Genomic DNA, 14,929 nt, shown 5'->3' on the forward strand with positions numbered 1-14,929 from the left:
CTATCCCCTCGGAAGTCTCCGTTTCTCTTGCGATGGACTTAAGTTACTCCACTGTGTTCAGGGTTTTCCATATATGTAGGACAAGCAGCTTTCTGAATTCTGTTAGAATATAAATACCATCATCAGAGAGTGCGCATACCCATGCTGCAGAAGATTACCCCTACATTCCTCAAGGAAAGCCAAGAAGGTTGATCACATGGATCAGGATTCCAGATTCTTTACATCTGTAGCAATGAGCTGTGCTGTTAGGAAGTATCAAAACATCCATTTAAGGTTCAAAAGGGTTATGTCAAATATTTGTAGCCTAATCTGTGCAGTAAATAGTAAAGGCTAAAAGCAAACTGTATTGAGGCTAGATAAGAAATAGCCACAACTTCCACGTCACAATTTTAGTTGTTAAGAACTGCTTAGTTTTAATTATTTAAGGCTAAAATTTTGTCCGCTGATTTTATAACTTTGTTATAATGCTTAAAAATATATTCCCATCTGAACTTACATGTATTTGTTCTGTATAATACTTAGCAGAAGTAATACAGAATAATACAAATAAGAAGATATAAACCATAACATACTGAAAGAGATTAACCTAAATATTTTTGTGTGTTTTAGGCAGTAGAAGAGCTGTTTAACCTCATGCAACTATTTGTAGCTCAGAGACCAGACATGAGAGAGGAAGAGATAGAAGATGTAAAGCAATTTAAGAAAACAACCATAAGCTGTTACTTGCGTTGCCTGGATGGACGGTCTTGTTGGACTACTTTAATAAGGTACGTTAGTAGTGAAGTGGTAGTGTAATAATTTAATACTGTTTGAATAAGAACTATATTTTACCAAATGTGTGAAGTACAATAAAAATTAGTGTTGTTATTTTGTAACTCTTTTTGAAAAAGTTTTGTGGATACTTTCATTCAGAAGTAAGCAAACAAAAAGTTGCAATTTTAACTTTTTTTTTTTCCAAAATCCATGTTTGTGAATATAATTTATTTTAGACTGTTTCATCATCTAAAAATTCATAAATTAAGGAAACGTTTTACAATAAACAGTTGTAAACCAAGATGTATCTTGTCATGGTTCAAAAAGAGACACTCTGACAAAACTGCATTAGTAGAGCCCTTCCAAAAAACCTACACCCAAATCAATCAATGCTCTAATTCAGTATTTAAGCTGAAATTCCATTCTCAGCCTACCATGGTTAGTCTATATTGGCAAAGCAGTAATTTCAGCTGCTGTTGCTGATGTTTGTTATTCTTTGGCAGAAAAATTTTTTAGAATTTGTGCCTGTGGGACAGAATTTTATTGTATTGTATCTTCAAATAGTTTTTCATTTCTAGTATATTTTAGTGATGCATCTGAGACTGCTGCTTGGGTATTTTCAGTATAACTATAAATCGCCTGTGTACGTAGGTCAGGTATTGGGGTTTTAAGTACAACTGCAGAACTCTTTTGAAAAGGGAAAAAGGCCCGTGTTACATGCAGTCATCTGTTAGAAAGCTCAACTGGATTTTCCCAAATGCTCTGGAAGAATTGTTATGTTGAGAGGAATTGTTCATTAGCTACGCATAATCCTTTCTTGTCTGTTGTGCTGTAAGAACATTTGTACATTTAAAAGTTCAAACATGTGGTTAACTGGACCTGTTTAAATGTATAATTTGACAAGCATCTACTTCTGTCTTTTGAAGTACATTATTTTCTTCAGTTTTTAGAGTTTTTGCAGACATTATTTGGGAAATATTTCTATAAAGATTGTTTATAAATTACTTCTAATAACCCAAAGTTGATATAAAGGATGTCAACATTTTTAAATGAAAAAGTGGGGAAAAAAATAAAGAGAATAATTATGTTCTTTTAGGCTTTCTTTCTTCTTCTGTGATTATTTTCCAAAGTACAGCAGCATGAGTATAACAATTTTAAGCATTTGTATGAATTATGAAAAGTTGATACGTAATTTTCAGTGTTCTTAATGTTTGGATTTTTTTCCTAGTGCCTTCAGAATACTATTAGAATCTGATGAAGACAGACTTCTTGTTGTGTTTAATAGAGGATTGATTCTGATGACTGAGGTAAATACTTTCTTATTGAAATATTGAATTATAATAAACATCATGCTTTCTCATCAAGTCATCCCTTCCTTCCTGACAAAGTGTTTGCTTTAAATTATTTCAGTATGGTATCATATGAAAATGTATGAAATATGTTTATTAAGTACTGGCATACATGTAAAACCTTAAAATCTTAAGGATCATAGGAAGGACAAAAAAAGATTTACCTGACATTTTCTGTGTCTAAACACTAATGTAGGAGGTTAAGTGAGTAAATGTGAGGCAATACAAATCTTAATACAGGATAAAGATAACAGGTTAGTTGTTAACAGTGATTTGGTAGGATATCTATAAAAGGATGTAGCTTAAATAGGAAAGATGAGCAAGAAATAAAAGGGTGATGTGTCATCTCATATATCAAGGATAGACACACTTCCTCTGAGGTTCATAATGAAGAGCAAATTAGGTCTACTGAAAAATTTGAAATTAGCAAGAGATGTCATGAGCAGTAAGAAATCAGTCTTGGTTTTCTTCACACAGGTACTTCCCCAGTAGTCTTTAATAAGATTTCTTTAGTAGTAAAAAGATCAGGAAAATGTTTGCCTGTTTCTAATACAGAGGGGAAGCCACCAGCAGATTATGCTGCGAGGAATGAGTTTATGCTTTTTTGGTGTCATTCTCTTTTTTACAGATGAACTGTGAGTGAATGGCCGAGCACAGTCACACAATTACTACCAGTTGAGAAGTGTTAAGGCAACGGGTTAAAATACAGAAACACACAAACTAAATTTCTTTCTGATGAAACTAAACCTAAAGATGCATTTCTGAAGCACGTATAGTGTATTTCAGTTGTAAATGGGTATTTGGTCCATGAGACCAGACCAGAGTTAGTTCAAAATAGAGAGGGAAAAAAAAGAGTAAATAACGCAGCCCTGAAATGGGAGCAGTTTGGATGTCAAGCCTCTACCTACCAACAGTTTAATGCTACAGACCCATTCATACTGTCCTGGAGTAATGTGGGAAAAGCCTAAAAGGCATTGCTGAAAAAGCTCTGAACTGTTAGTGGCTTTTTTAAGATGAGTGAGATACCAGAAGACTGAAAAAGGGTTTTTTTTTTTCTTTTGTCCTTCTTAAAATGGGTGTAAGAGCTTGGATTCTATTCAACACTTCCATTATAGAGTTTGCTGATGGACTAGAGAGAGTTTATTAAATATACTGGCAACACAAAATGGGGAGGGACACTAGGTCCTTTTGAGAACAAGAATAAAAATCAAGATGGTCTGGATGTGTTGGAGAAACAGTGTACAAATAAAATGCAATTCATTCTTGCCATATGCAGAACTGTGTCTTCACGGGGGGAAAACAGCCTGGTAAAAATCCATGGTGCAAGACAACTGGCTAGGAAGTGGTAGTAGCCATACAGTAAATGGGATATTGGAATAGATCGTTTCAGAAGGTGTCAGCCAGCACAACTGGAAGTTGAGGACTTTGAGCAAACAGCTGTCAAGGCTGTAAAGATATTTAGTCTGCCTTAAGGCGTGTGGATGGACTAGATGGTGATTTGAGGTTGATTCCAACCCCATTTTTATATGTTTTATATAAAAAATTCTCTTAACTTTTTTATGTCACTAGTTGGTATTTTCTGGGACAAAGTGTGACAGAAAAAGTTGGAATTGCAAAATCAGTTAGAAAAATAAAAATTAAGACACTGCAGTACTGTTTGAAAATTGAGTTTTCATGAGTTTGTTATAAATGTAAGCCTTTTGGATTAACTAGTTAGTTAGCTTACATTCAGTAAACTTGGGCTAAAAAGTTAGGAACTGAGCTATAACTTCATGTGTGAAACTCCTAAGTAGACTAAGATACATACATATGTAAGAATAAAAAGAAATTGTTTAACAGCTTAGCCCTGATCCATACTAACAATGGATAATTAAGTTGATAAAGAATGTGTAATATAAGCTGCCATTCATCCTATGTAAAACATTGCTAGAAATTAGGTAAAACTAATGTTGCTTTACAGCTTAAAATTACCAGGCCTTATATTTTCACTTGTTCACTGGAAGTGTTTTGCATGGTGAAAAATACCGCATCAAGCAATTGTCACATCCAGCAAAGTTTTCCACTTATCAGGGTTGGCCTGTGTCTTTTATCTTCACTATAATATAAAAATGGCATTTCAAGTTTTTGCATTATAGGGAATGAGATTACTGTTTCTTTATCTTTAAAATATCCCAGCAGATTAAATATATTTTCTTACATCTTCTGCTAGAATTTTTGCAGTTTGGAAATGAGTTGCTTTTCCTACCCAATATTTCCATAAATCACAGATGCCCAGAAGGTATTCTCATTATAAAAGGAGAAGTAATTTATCTGATGTACAATCATATAGCACGTGTCCTTAGTGTTTTGAAAAATGACTAGCATCTACATTAATCTACTGTTTTTTCCCCGAATTCACATACCCATGTCTGTCTTTGTGTCTCTAATATCACTTTGTGTGTTCGCAAGAAAAGATTGTGATTACAGATACATAAAAACACTGTGCCTCAAATTATGCTTTACTTGTTGGGTTTTACATAGATGTTATCTGTGAAAACTTTGTAATTATTTTGAGCCAAAGATAAGTGAAGTGGTAGGCGACCTGACTCTCACTAGTATAAAGCTTTTACCTTGAAAACAAATGCAGGCTGTTCTTAAATGCCCTCTCTGTGAGATGTACTGGATGTGCTCACAAAACAGCTCATTTCTTGAGTTGAGATGGGTGATAGCTACTTGTAGAGCAGTTATTGGTATAATTTTAGAAATTCTGTTTCTCTCTGGCATGCATATGAGAAAAATTTAATGTGACTCTAGGTTTTGGATTAGGTGAGAAGGACAAAAATCAGCCTTATGACCAAAAGCAAGTTACAATGTAAACCCCCATACGAGACTACCTGTTGTCCATAGTTACCAAAACTGGACGTGCAGCTCAACAATGATATTTGGTTGTTATAAAAGATACCTGCTTGTTCATGTGTTCTCTCTTTCCTTCTCTCTTTCTGTCATTTCTTAAATGTTGTTGTCTTGGAGTAATTTTGTGATGACATCTAGCATGGTATATTTTGATACATCTTGTTTGAGCAAAAATTATGTGTAAGAAGTGGTATCTGTAGGATAGAAATAGAAAAGTGTGTTAATCTGGCAACATAAAGTTTTGGCATTTTTTTCTTTATAGTCCTTTAACACATTGCACATGATGTACCATGAGGCCACAGCTTGCCATGTGACTGGAGACCTGGTAGAGCTTCTGTCTATTTTCCTTTCGGTTCTTAAGTCAACACGTCCGTATCTTCAAAGAAAAGGTTTGATTATAACCCTTCAAAGGATTATGCCTTTTGCCTGTTAATTAATTTTCATGACCCCGAACCTACTATTTTTGTGTTTAAAAACTTTCCATACGGTAGGAGGTATGATAAACAATTATAAAATTGTTACTTATTTACTGACATAATAGGAAGGTAGATTAAGTAAATGTGAGATTTAACAGTTTTCTAGATTGATTAAATCATCCTAGAGGAAAAAGAACTAAACAGATTGCTTTGTGGTTTTGTGTTTGCAGATGTGAAGCAAGCTCTCATTCAGTGGCAGGAGCGAATTGAATTTGCCCATAAGCTTTTAACTCTGCTGAATTCCTATAGTCCTCCAGAACTTAGAAACGCTTGTATTGGTAAGTCGTAACAGTGTAACTGTAGTCAGGCAGGACCTGTTCTACGCAGTTACCTGCTTTGAAATTTAAATTACATTTTTGCAAGTGCAAATGTGTACTAATACTCTGTAGCTTGGGATTGCTTATATTACTATTGTTAGTACATCAGTATTGCTGCTGTTCCTATTCTAAATAATTCAGTTTTCTTCAGGTTAAAATTAATATCACTACTTCCCCAGACATGCAGACTGTGTGCACAGAAAGTCAGCCTTCATTTTGAGAGGCCAGTTTGCTGCCTGAGTTTTACCTTAAGTTTAGAATCAAATCCCATATCTTAGATTAAAATTCAAATTATTATACTGTCTGAAAAACAGCTTTTAGTGTTTGTTTTTATGATCCGTTACTGGAAAGTATAATAATGAAAGTAAAGCTTAAACAGCTTGTAGAATGTAATGGATTTGCTTTTTAAAATTGTAGGCGTAGACATTGTATAGAAGTGTCTCTTTTGCATTAGAAGACCTGTTTCAAAAAGTTTTTCTAGTTTAGTTTTTTTAATATTATTTAATGGATATAATCTGCATTTTATGCATGCTGACAAAGGCCTAACTGTGTCCAAATTAAACCATTTTTTGTGTGATTTGTATGCATTTTCCCCTTATTTTGAGTGCCTTTCTCATCCTCCTGACTGCTGCTGGTTGACATTTTCCAGGCATCATACCTGATATGTTTAAGAAGAAGGAAAGAGGGTAATTTTATTGACCTCCTACTTTCTCCACACTGGCACCCCTCTCACTGGTGGTTGATCTACCACTGAGCAGGTTTTCTCCAAGTGGCAGAGGTGGAGGGAATCTTGACTGATTCAGAGGTGTTCACGTTACGTGCTGTTCACAGCAGAGCCTACCTCCACGCTGCATGCTATGTGCAGCAAAGCAATAGGAAAAGAGAGTTTGCAAATGCATGAGCCTGAAGTTAAACTGTTTGCTGTTAAGAAATAACAATATGTAATAGCAAAAACAACTTTCTGTTTGTAGATGTCCTCAAGGAGCTTGTACTTTTAAGTCCTCATGATTTCCTACATACTCTGGTTCCATTTCTACAGCACAATCATTGTACATACCACCACAGTAATATCCCAAGTAGGTATTTCAGTGATTGTATTTTGAAGTTCTCTTACACTATTATTATTCTATTGTGTTCCTTGCTGATATCAAATATTGACCTTTTAATATATCCATGTTTTATCCGAACTTACACTACAGTGTCTCTTGGACCTTATTTTCCATGTCGTGAAAATTTGAAATTAATAGGGGGAAAAAGCAATATTCGTCCTCCACGTCCTGAACTTAATATGTGCCTCTTGCCTACAATGGTGGAAGCCAGCAAGGTATGTAAATGTGTGGTCTTATCAATAGCTATTCCTCTATTGTTTTCCCTTTTACAAAAAAGTGTTACAAGAATCTAGTAGCATAAAGCATTTACATTTTCTTTGAAAACAAAGCATAATTCTTCTTCAAGATGTGTTGTCCTCATATACTCCATTCTAGATGTGCACTCCAGAAGCACCATTTCCCTGCCCTTGGTGATACACAGCTTCATATTCCAGACATGATAAGAGTTTGAACCTTGTATTCAGAAAAAAAGCAAAGCACACCTTTTGATAATCTTCCAATCTGTTTGTGGCATTTATAAAGAAAATTCAGGAACTGCCCAGGGGTTGTTCAGATGAGTTTCAAAGTACGTTAAGATTTATTACCAGAGAGCCAAATAGGTCTTCCAGGTTTCATTAGGTCCATTCCACCAGGACTAAGGCATAATCTACTATTTGTTTGGGTAAAATACCAGTACCTGAAGTATTGTAGAGGGCTTTAAGTCTTTTACTTTCCATTTTCCCTTCTGTGGGCTTCCTGATGGGATGCCAGCTTCGGTGGGGCTACTTCGTAGTCACTTGCCAGGTCCCATTATTACAGTTACAGCAATGGTGGGATTCAGCTCACAAACTTTGCCTATCTAAAAGGTCAGTGTCCAGCTTTTTCTATGGTTAACGGTGATAAATCTCCCTCAGAAGGAGACAAATACCCTCCTTCCTGTCCTAGACACCTGAGTCTGGATGAGAAGACTCTTCCTCTGGAGGAGTGTGTTTTTCTCTCCAATGACCGCAGGGAATACTGAAATGACTAGATTTTAGATAGCTAAAGTCAGGTAAGGTGAATCCCACCCTAAAAGGAATATGTATGGACAATCATTTGAAGAAGGAAAACTGGTTACTCACTGTACAGTAACTGTGGTTCTTCAAGATGCTTTGTCCACACAGATTCTGTGGTCCCCCTCCTGTGCTAACTCCCAGCCCTGTCGTAGGGGATTCTTATCGGTGAAGGAATGGAGTGGTGGTTGAAGCCGCCATACCCCTTATGCCCTCAGGTACAGTGGTCGCAAGGACACACTGGGTGCAGGCACAGCCCCAGTGGACACTGCTATTCAGAAAGAATCCAAGCTCCTGCACATGGGGCCTATGTGCACGTAGATGGGAATCTGTGTGGGCAACACATTTCGAAGAAGCACGGTTACTGTAGGGTAAGTAACCCTTCTTTTTTAAAGCTTTCAGAATGATGCTTTGTATAGTTGTGCACCATCAAATTTACTGTATAACCAAAGTTATTTTTAAAATTATCTGTAGTAGTTTTCCATCATGTAACCCGAGGTAATGGATGTGACACTACACAATATAAATATTTGAATTTTAAAAGTTGTCATATTATATGACACAGTATTTTACACTTTACAGTGAATTCACATACATGAGGAACCAGATGATTTTTAAGCTTCTAAAAGCACATCCACAATTACGTTTCCCTGTGGTTTTGCATGCTTACTTTTCATTCATTTGTTTTGTATAAGATTGCATTTGTTTGCTTTGATTTTTTGAGATTTCCTTTTGACTGTCGGGTCTATAGAACCTGATGCCATTTTAAGAGTATACATCTAAAATATATTAAAATATTGGCACACAAAACCCTTGGCGTATATTTATCATTTGGTTTGAGACATTCCTGAAAATACTGCTTTGAAAGCTTGTGAAGCTCGGTGTTGAGAAAATTGACTTCTACAGATCGTAACTGACAAATTATGATTTTAAAAGCAGTAGAGTGTATATATTTAGTATCTGTATAGGATTTAAAATTACTGCATTCTTTTCTTGTCATCTTCAAGATGCAGTATTCGCACAGCTTTGCACCATCTCAGTCTGTTGATTCAGAATCCTACAATAAAAGTTTTTACTGGTGGGGGAATTGCATTTGCCATCCCTCCTCCAGTCTCACTGTTGAAGTTGCCAAGGGCTCAGTGAGGAGACACAGCTGGCCTGTGTTAGACCTGGAAATTCCCATCATATTTTCCTGTAGGATTTGATTAAACACTTGAGGGCAAGAAGTGCAGTACCATGAAGCTAGATGCTTAGGAAATCTGGTTGCTGTGCAGTTGCTTATGTAGTTTAAATGAAGCTCTCTTAAATCTTCAGGGCAAAGATGATGTTTACGACCGTATGCTACTAGACTACTTCTTTTCTTATCATCAGTTCATCCATCTACTATGTCGAGTTGCAATCAACTGTGAAAAGTTTACTGAAACTTTAGTTAAAATGAGTAAGTATGAAGGTTAAACAGCCTAAGGATTTTTTTTTTCTCTATGATAATTGTGAGTGCTTCTCCATTAAGTTTTATATTCAAAATTTTTAAGAAAAAGCAGAGCTTGTGAAACTTCCCGCATTGATTGTTCTGGAAATTATTTTTATCCGAAAAACTGTATAATGTGTATAATGTAATGCAATCTCACCTACATGACAGTTGTGCTTCAAGCCTGTTCAGAAGGGAGCTCAGGCAGCCAGTGAGAATTCAGTCTCCTTGCTTTGAGAGCTTCACACAGGCCTCACTGAAGCTTTTTTTTTGGCAGTTGACATGGCTTTGGATCAGATCCTGAATCCTCAGCATCTCTGCCCATGGCATTAATTGGCAGTCTGCACAGGAGCATATAGGACCATCTAGACAGCCACTCATGGCACTCGTGCTGTTGTTACCAACCCGGGTTTATTTTGCTCCATAGTTTTGGTAATCATCACAACATTTAATTACGTTTATAAACATTTAGTCATGCAGTTTGTACCCGATACTTGTCTCAGCTCTACCAGTAGATACCAGCAGTATTTGGGTTTCTTCCTGTCATAATGTAAACTTTTTTTTTTGGTGTGTCAAGAAGGCATTCATGGCTTTATCTGTCTGACTACTCCAGCCATTCAGCTGTTTCTCTGAAGGAGACCATCCTGCCTTGAGTTGCCCCATTAAGTCCATCTGTTACTCCAAAGGCACATAATTGGGTTTTTAATTTTGTCTTCCACCACGGACCCTAGGATAAGCTGAGTTACCCGGTGTGGTAGGTGCAGATGCACAGACAGAGGTGTCACACAAATAGTTATGACATGGACATGCAGATTGGGAGCTGGCTCACTTCAGTTGTCTAAAAATTAAGACGTGTAGCCAGATTTTTCCTCTGTAGACAGCAAAAAGATGTAGATCCCTTCCAAGAGATATTTATCTTCTGATTCTTAAATATTTTAAGCAGAGTGAGCTACCTTCTGAAAATACCCACTTGTTTTCTTGTTTTCTTTCCCTGTAGAAGCTGGCTAGCTACCTATGATTAAATACCACTTCTCAACAAATAAAACTATACCAAATTAATCTTATCCAAAGAGTGGTGATAGAAGAATGTTCTTTTGATCCCCGAATCACCCCTTTGCTCATTGTTTGTCAGGCTCTTCCAACTGTAACTCTGGCATTATTAATATTTACTAGAGGTTGTGTTAGTTGTACAATGTAGTGGCAATGTGTATCGTTTGCTGTTGGTCAGTGTGTCCCTTAACTCTTTCATGGTCTAGAGGTTAATAATGAAGATTATGTTTTAAAAATTACATGCTGTTTTTAAAAAAAGATAATTAAAATCTTTAAGTTCTGTAGCTGACCAGTTAGTTGAAAATGTAAGACAGTAATAAAATAAACCTACTTAAAAACCCAGCACTAAAGACAGCTCGTCAGGATTTTTACATTTCACAGACATGCTGAAGGGATACATGTATTTATTAAATGTACTGTTAAAACTTCACAGACAATAGGTCTTTCTGATTGTAAAAAATACTTAGAAATGTGGTCTTACAAAATGTTAGGGCACCTTGGTACTGCTTTTATTAAGTGAGTATCTCCCAACAAAATTCTCACACAATAACTTACTTTCTTATAAAATTTCAGGTGTCCTAGTTGCATATGAAGGTTTACCACTTCATCTTGCGTTATTCCCCAAACTTTGGACTGAGCTTTGTCAGACGCAGGTAAGAATCAGTGGGTTTGAGAACTAACAGAGTGGAAGTACGGGCAAAATACAATTAATGTGAATCAGAGGTTAACACATAGATTTTAACTAGTGAGTATTGCTTAATCATTCAAAATAGTAGCATTTTGAATAGAAAATACCTCTGCTTCTGTTGCCTGTCATCTGATAAAACCTGCTAAATCAAGTATAAAAATGTAGCAAATTGTATTTGCTCCTAGTACACTCTAGGTTGTGCAAAAACTTACACACCAACTTCACCCAGTAAACAATATTGTCAGGATGGTAGTCTGTGCAGTGTACAAAAACTACTTCATCCTGCCTCGCTCGATTTCCAGCTTTTTATGTAGGGTAAATGATGATATGATGAAATAAAATTTGGGAGATCACCAAATCTAGGTATCACTGACCCTGTAGTTGGCTCACAGATTAGGAGACACCAGCCCTTCAGATACATACTGGTCATGATCAACTGGCATTACTGTGGAATCAACTTCATAAAAGGAAAATGTGAAATAATAATTGACAGTAATTAATTTGTACAATTTACTGATACCTGATAGACCTGGAATATTTTTATCTGTAAGAATGGTCCAGTATGAATTACGAACATGAGTGGGCCTGGCTTCATGTCTCCAGCTGAGACAACTGTGCTACCGGAGCGCCATACTTGCTGTGATGACCATGCAGTGTTCTCTCTCTCTCTCTCTCTCTCTCCCCTCACCAGTCTGCAATGTCAAAGAACTGTGTAAAGCTCCTCTGTGAAGATCCAGTTTTTGCAGAATATATAAAATGTATTCTGATGGACGAAAGGACCTTCCTCAACAACAACATTGTATACACCTTTTTGACGCATTTTCTTCTAAAGGTAGGTGGTCTTTTAGTGATAACGTCTATTTCAAGAAATGCTGTTTTCACAGTTCCATTTTTCTCTGGTTTTTAAAAAATGTTTCTTTCACAGGTCCAAGGGCAGGTGTTTTCTGAAGCAAACTGTGCCAATTTAATCACTACTCTAATTACAAATCTAATAAATCAATATCAAAGCCTAGAATCTGACTTCAGCAACCAGAGAGTTGAAATTTCCAAAGCAAGCTCTACTTTAAATGGGGTGAGTCTTTTCTAAGCCATTCAAATACCAGCATCATTTAGGCAGCAGTTTATTTTCTATGGAAACTCTTCCGTGCCATGTGCCAGGTTCTAATTAAAGAGGTGGGCATTGTTAGCTCTGCTTTGTGTGTCAGCTGGACTCCTGGTGAGAGCACTGGAGGCTACCTGAACTGTCTGGCTGGGTGTGTTAACCCCTGCCAAGAAAACAGATGTAAATTTACAGAGCAGCAATCCAAGCTGTCCAGAATTGTCCACTCCGTCTCATCCTGCGCACCAGACATACTTGGGTCTCCCAAGCTAATGGTGGGGACTGTAAGACTGGGAGGAGGGCAGCTTGTTGTGGAAGACGAGTCATGCAAAGATCTGTAATCATAGAAATGTTCTAACTCAGAAAAATATTTAATCTCACAGTGAGCAGCATATTTAGAATTTGATCTTTTGGTTGTTCAGAACTTGTTAAAGCCTCCGCTTTATTGCACAGATCTGTCTGCGTGTAGCATTAATCAAACAGGAGTTTGGAGTAAGGCTAGTTATGTTTGTTTACTTCTTTGTTTTTAGGACCTCCGAGCACTTGCCTTGCTGCTTTCAGTGCACACTCCCAAACAGCTCAATTCAGCCCTTATTCCAACTTTACAAGAGCTTTTAAACAAATGTAGAGCTTGTCAACAACAGAGGAACTCATTACAAGAGCAAGAAGCCAAAGAAAGAAAAACTAAAGGTTTGCCTTCTATAACTGTAACAATTCTAAGGTTTTACAAAGTTTTCCAAAATGAGTGTTAACACACTGTTTTCTTACCACTGTAGGGTGGGTCACTTCTTGGCTCCAAACCCAACACTACACAAGAAATATTATTTTATTATGGAGCTAAAATTACATTAATTTTCTGTAAGGAAACAAGCCTTTACTGAAGTACTGTGTTTAATATGGAAAAGGATAAAAATGTAAAAAGAAAGGCCTATTACTTGGGTGTATGGCATGAAAAGAATGCCTTTTCCCTAAGTGAGTTGTCATTTTTCTTACAGATGATGAAGGAGCTACTCCTGTAAAGAGAAGACGGGTCAGCAGTGATGAGGAGCACACTGTAGATAGCTGTATCAGTGATATAAAAACTGAACCCCGGGAGGCATTGACCCCAACAAGCACTTCAGATAACGAGACACGAGACTCTTCGATCATTGATCCAGGCACTGAGCAAGATCCTCCTTCCCCTGAAAACAGTTCTGTCAAAGAGTACAGAATGGAAGTTCCATCTTCATTTTCAGAAGAGATAATGCTAGCAACACGGTCACAGCACACAGAAGAGCAGGCAGGAAATGGTAAATTTGAAGAATGCAAAGAATTTAAAGACCTGCAGGCTTCCAAGGATTCCATTGGGGCTGAGGAGGACTTGGAGTTTCCTTCCACATCGATTTCAGCAGTTTTATCTGACCTCGCAGATTTGAGAAGCTGTGATAGTCAAGCCTTACCATCCCAGGACCCTGAAATTAGTTTATCAATCAGTTGTGGCCATTCCAGAGGACTTTTTAGTCACATGCAGCAGCATGACATTTTAGACATCCTGTGTAGGACCATTGAGTCTACAATTCATGTGGTCACAAGGATATCTGGAAAAGGAAACCAAGCTGCTTCTTGACATTAGATGGAGCATGTCTGCTTTTAAGTCTTTTATTTTTTCTCCCCCCAAAAATGCTGTTTGTATAAGTTTTGCTTAATTCTGTTTTGTGCTTCAGTTTGTCCAGTGCTCTCTGCTTGAATGGCAAGATAGATTTATATGCTTAATTCTTGGTCAGGCAGAACTCCAGATTTTTTTTTGTTTGTTTGTTTGGGTTTTTTTGTTTTGCATTTACCGTACACTTTCTTAAAGGGCAATCAGATAATGGATATGTTTTATGTAATTAAAGAGTTCACTGTAGTGGCTTTCATTTAATATGGCTGTCTGGGAGAACAGGGCCTCCTTTGCCCTGTATGATGTAATTTAAACTTATGGCATTTTTACTGTGTATAATATGGTGTCCTCTGTGCCAGTTTTGTACCTTATAATAGAGGCAGATTGCCTCAGATCGCTGTGGTTCTTATTATCAAAATTAAGTTTACTTGTATACTAAACAACCACAAGAAATTTGATTCTGTAAAGAATCCTCTTTAGCTGTGGCCTGGCAGTATATATATGGTGCTTTATTTAACAGAATACCTGTGGAGGAAATAAAGCACACTTGATGTAAAATTAATTGTTTTATTTTTATTGACATGATCAATTGCTATTCTGTGCACTTCATTAAACTGATTGTGATGACTTTTCATTTGTTTATAATATGTTGCTTCGGTCTTTGGATTTCTCATCAAAGACAACTTCAAAAATGAAACAGCTGCAGAAATGATCAAATGTATATAATTGATGTAAATGCTGGTCCTTTTCTGGTTTACTCTGCATGAATGTTCAGTCACACGGTTGAGAGGGACTGGTGGTTGTTTACTTTTTTCCCCGCTTTGTTAGAACATGAAATGATGTCAGAAGCCAGTGGAGCTTTTCATGTTATTGCCCTAATTTTAACCTGTGTTAGTCATATTTTTCTCCTGTGCCATTTGCAAACTTTTTTCCCTCTACCTATGCTGCAGCTGGAGCCCACTCCATCTGGCTGCGCTCCCTTGCTTTCTTGACTTCACCCCCTGAAATGCTGGAATGACTTTATTGCCCTTCCCTGTCACATTTCCTCCTGTTATTTC

The 14,929-nt window shown here is 36.9% G+C and overlaps 1 protein-coding gene across 1 annotated transcript in view; it reads left to right on the top strand.

Annotated features, from left to right (window-relative positions):
* LOC104467134 (ubiquitin carboxyl-terminal hydrolase 34-like) overlaps positions 1-14,505 on the top strand; it is a gene marked incomplete at its 5' end in the record, with an annotated part of 51,267 nt that extends 36,762 nt beyond the window's left edge. The window contains 12 exon segments of the mRNA XM_010080779.1: positions 610-767; positions 1,982-2,060; positions 5,257-5,383; positions 5,641-5,748; positions 6,759-6,863; positions 6,987-7,111; positions 9,242-9,365; positions 11,019-11,098; positions 11,825-11,965; positions 12,059-12,205; positions 12,763-12,922; positions 13,228-14,505. Coding sequence (XP_010079081.1) covers positions 610-767; positions 1,982-2,060; positions 5,257-5,383; positions 5,641-5,748; positions 6,759-6,863; positions 6,987-7,111; positions 9,242-9,365; positions 11,019-11,098; positions 11,825-11,965; positions 12,059-12,205; positions 12,763-12,922; positions 13,228-13,838 — 1,965 coding nt within the window.
* Positions 14,506-14,929: the final 424 nt, after the last annotated feature.

This window comes from Pterocles gutturalis, unplaced genomic scaffold, assembly GCF_000699245.1.
Source record: "Pterocles gutturalis isolate BGI_N339 unplaced genomic scaffold, ASM69924v1 scaffold38719, whole genome shotgun sequence".
Taxonomy (NCBI): domain Eukaryota; kingdom Metazoa; phylum Chordata; class Aves; order Pterocliformes; family Pteroclidae; genus Pterocles; species Pterocles gutturalis.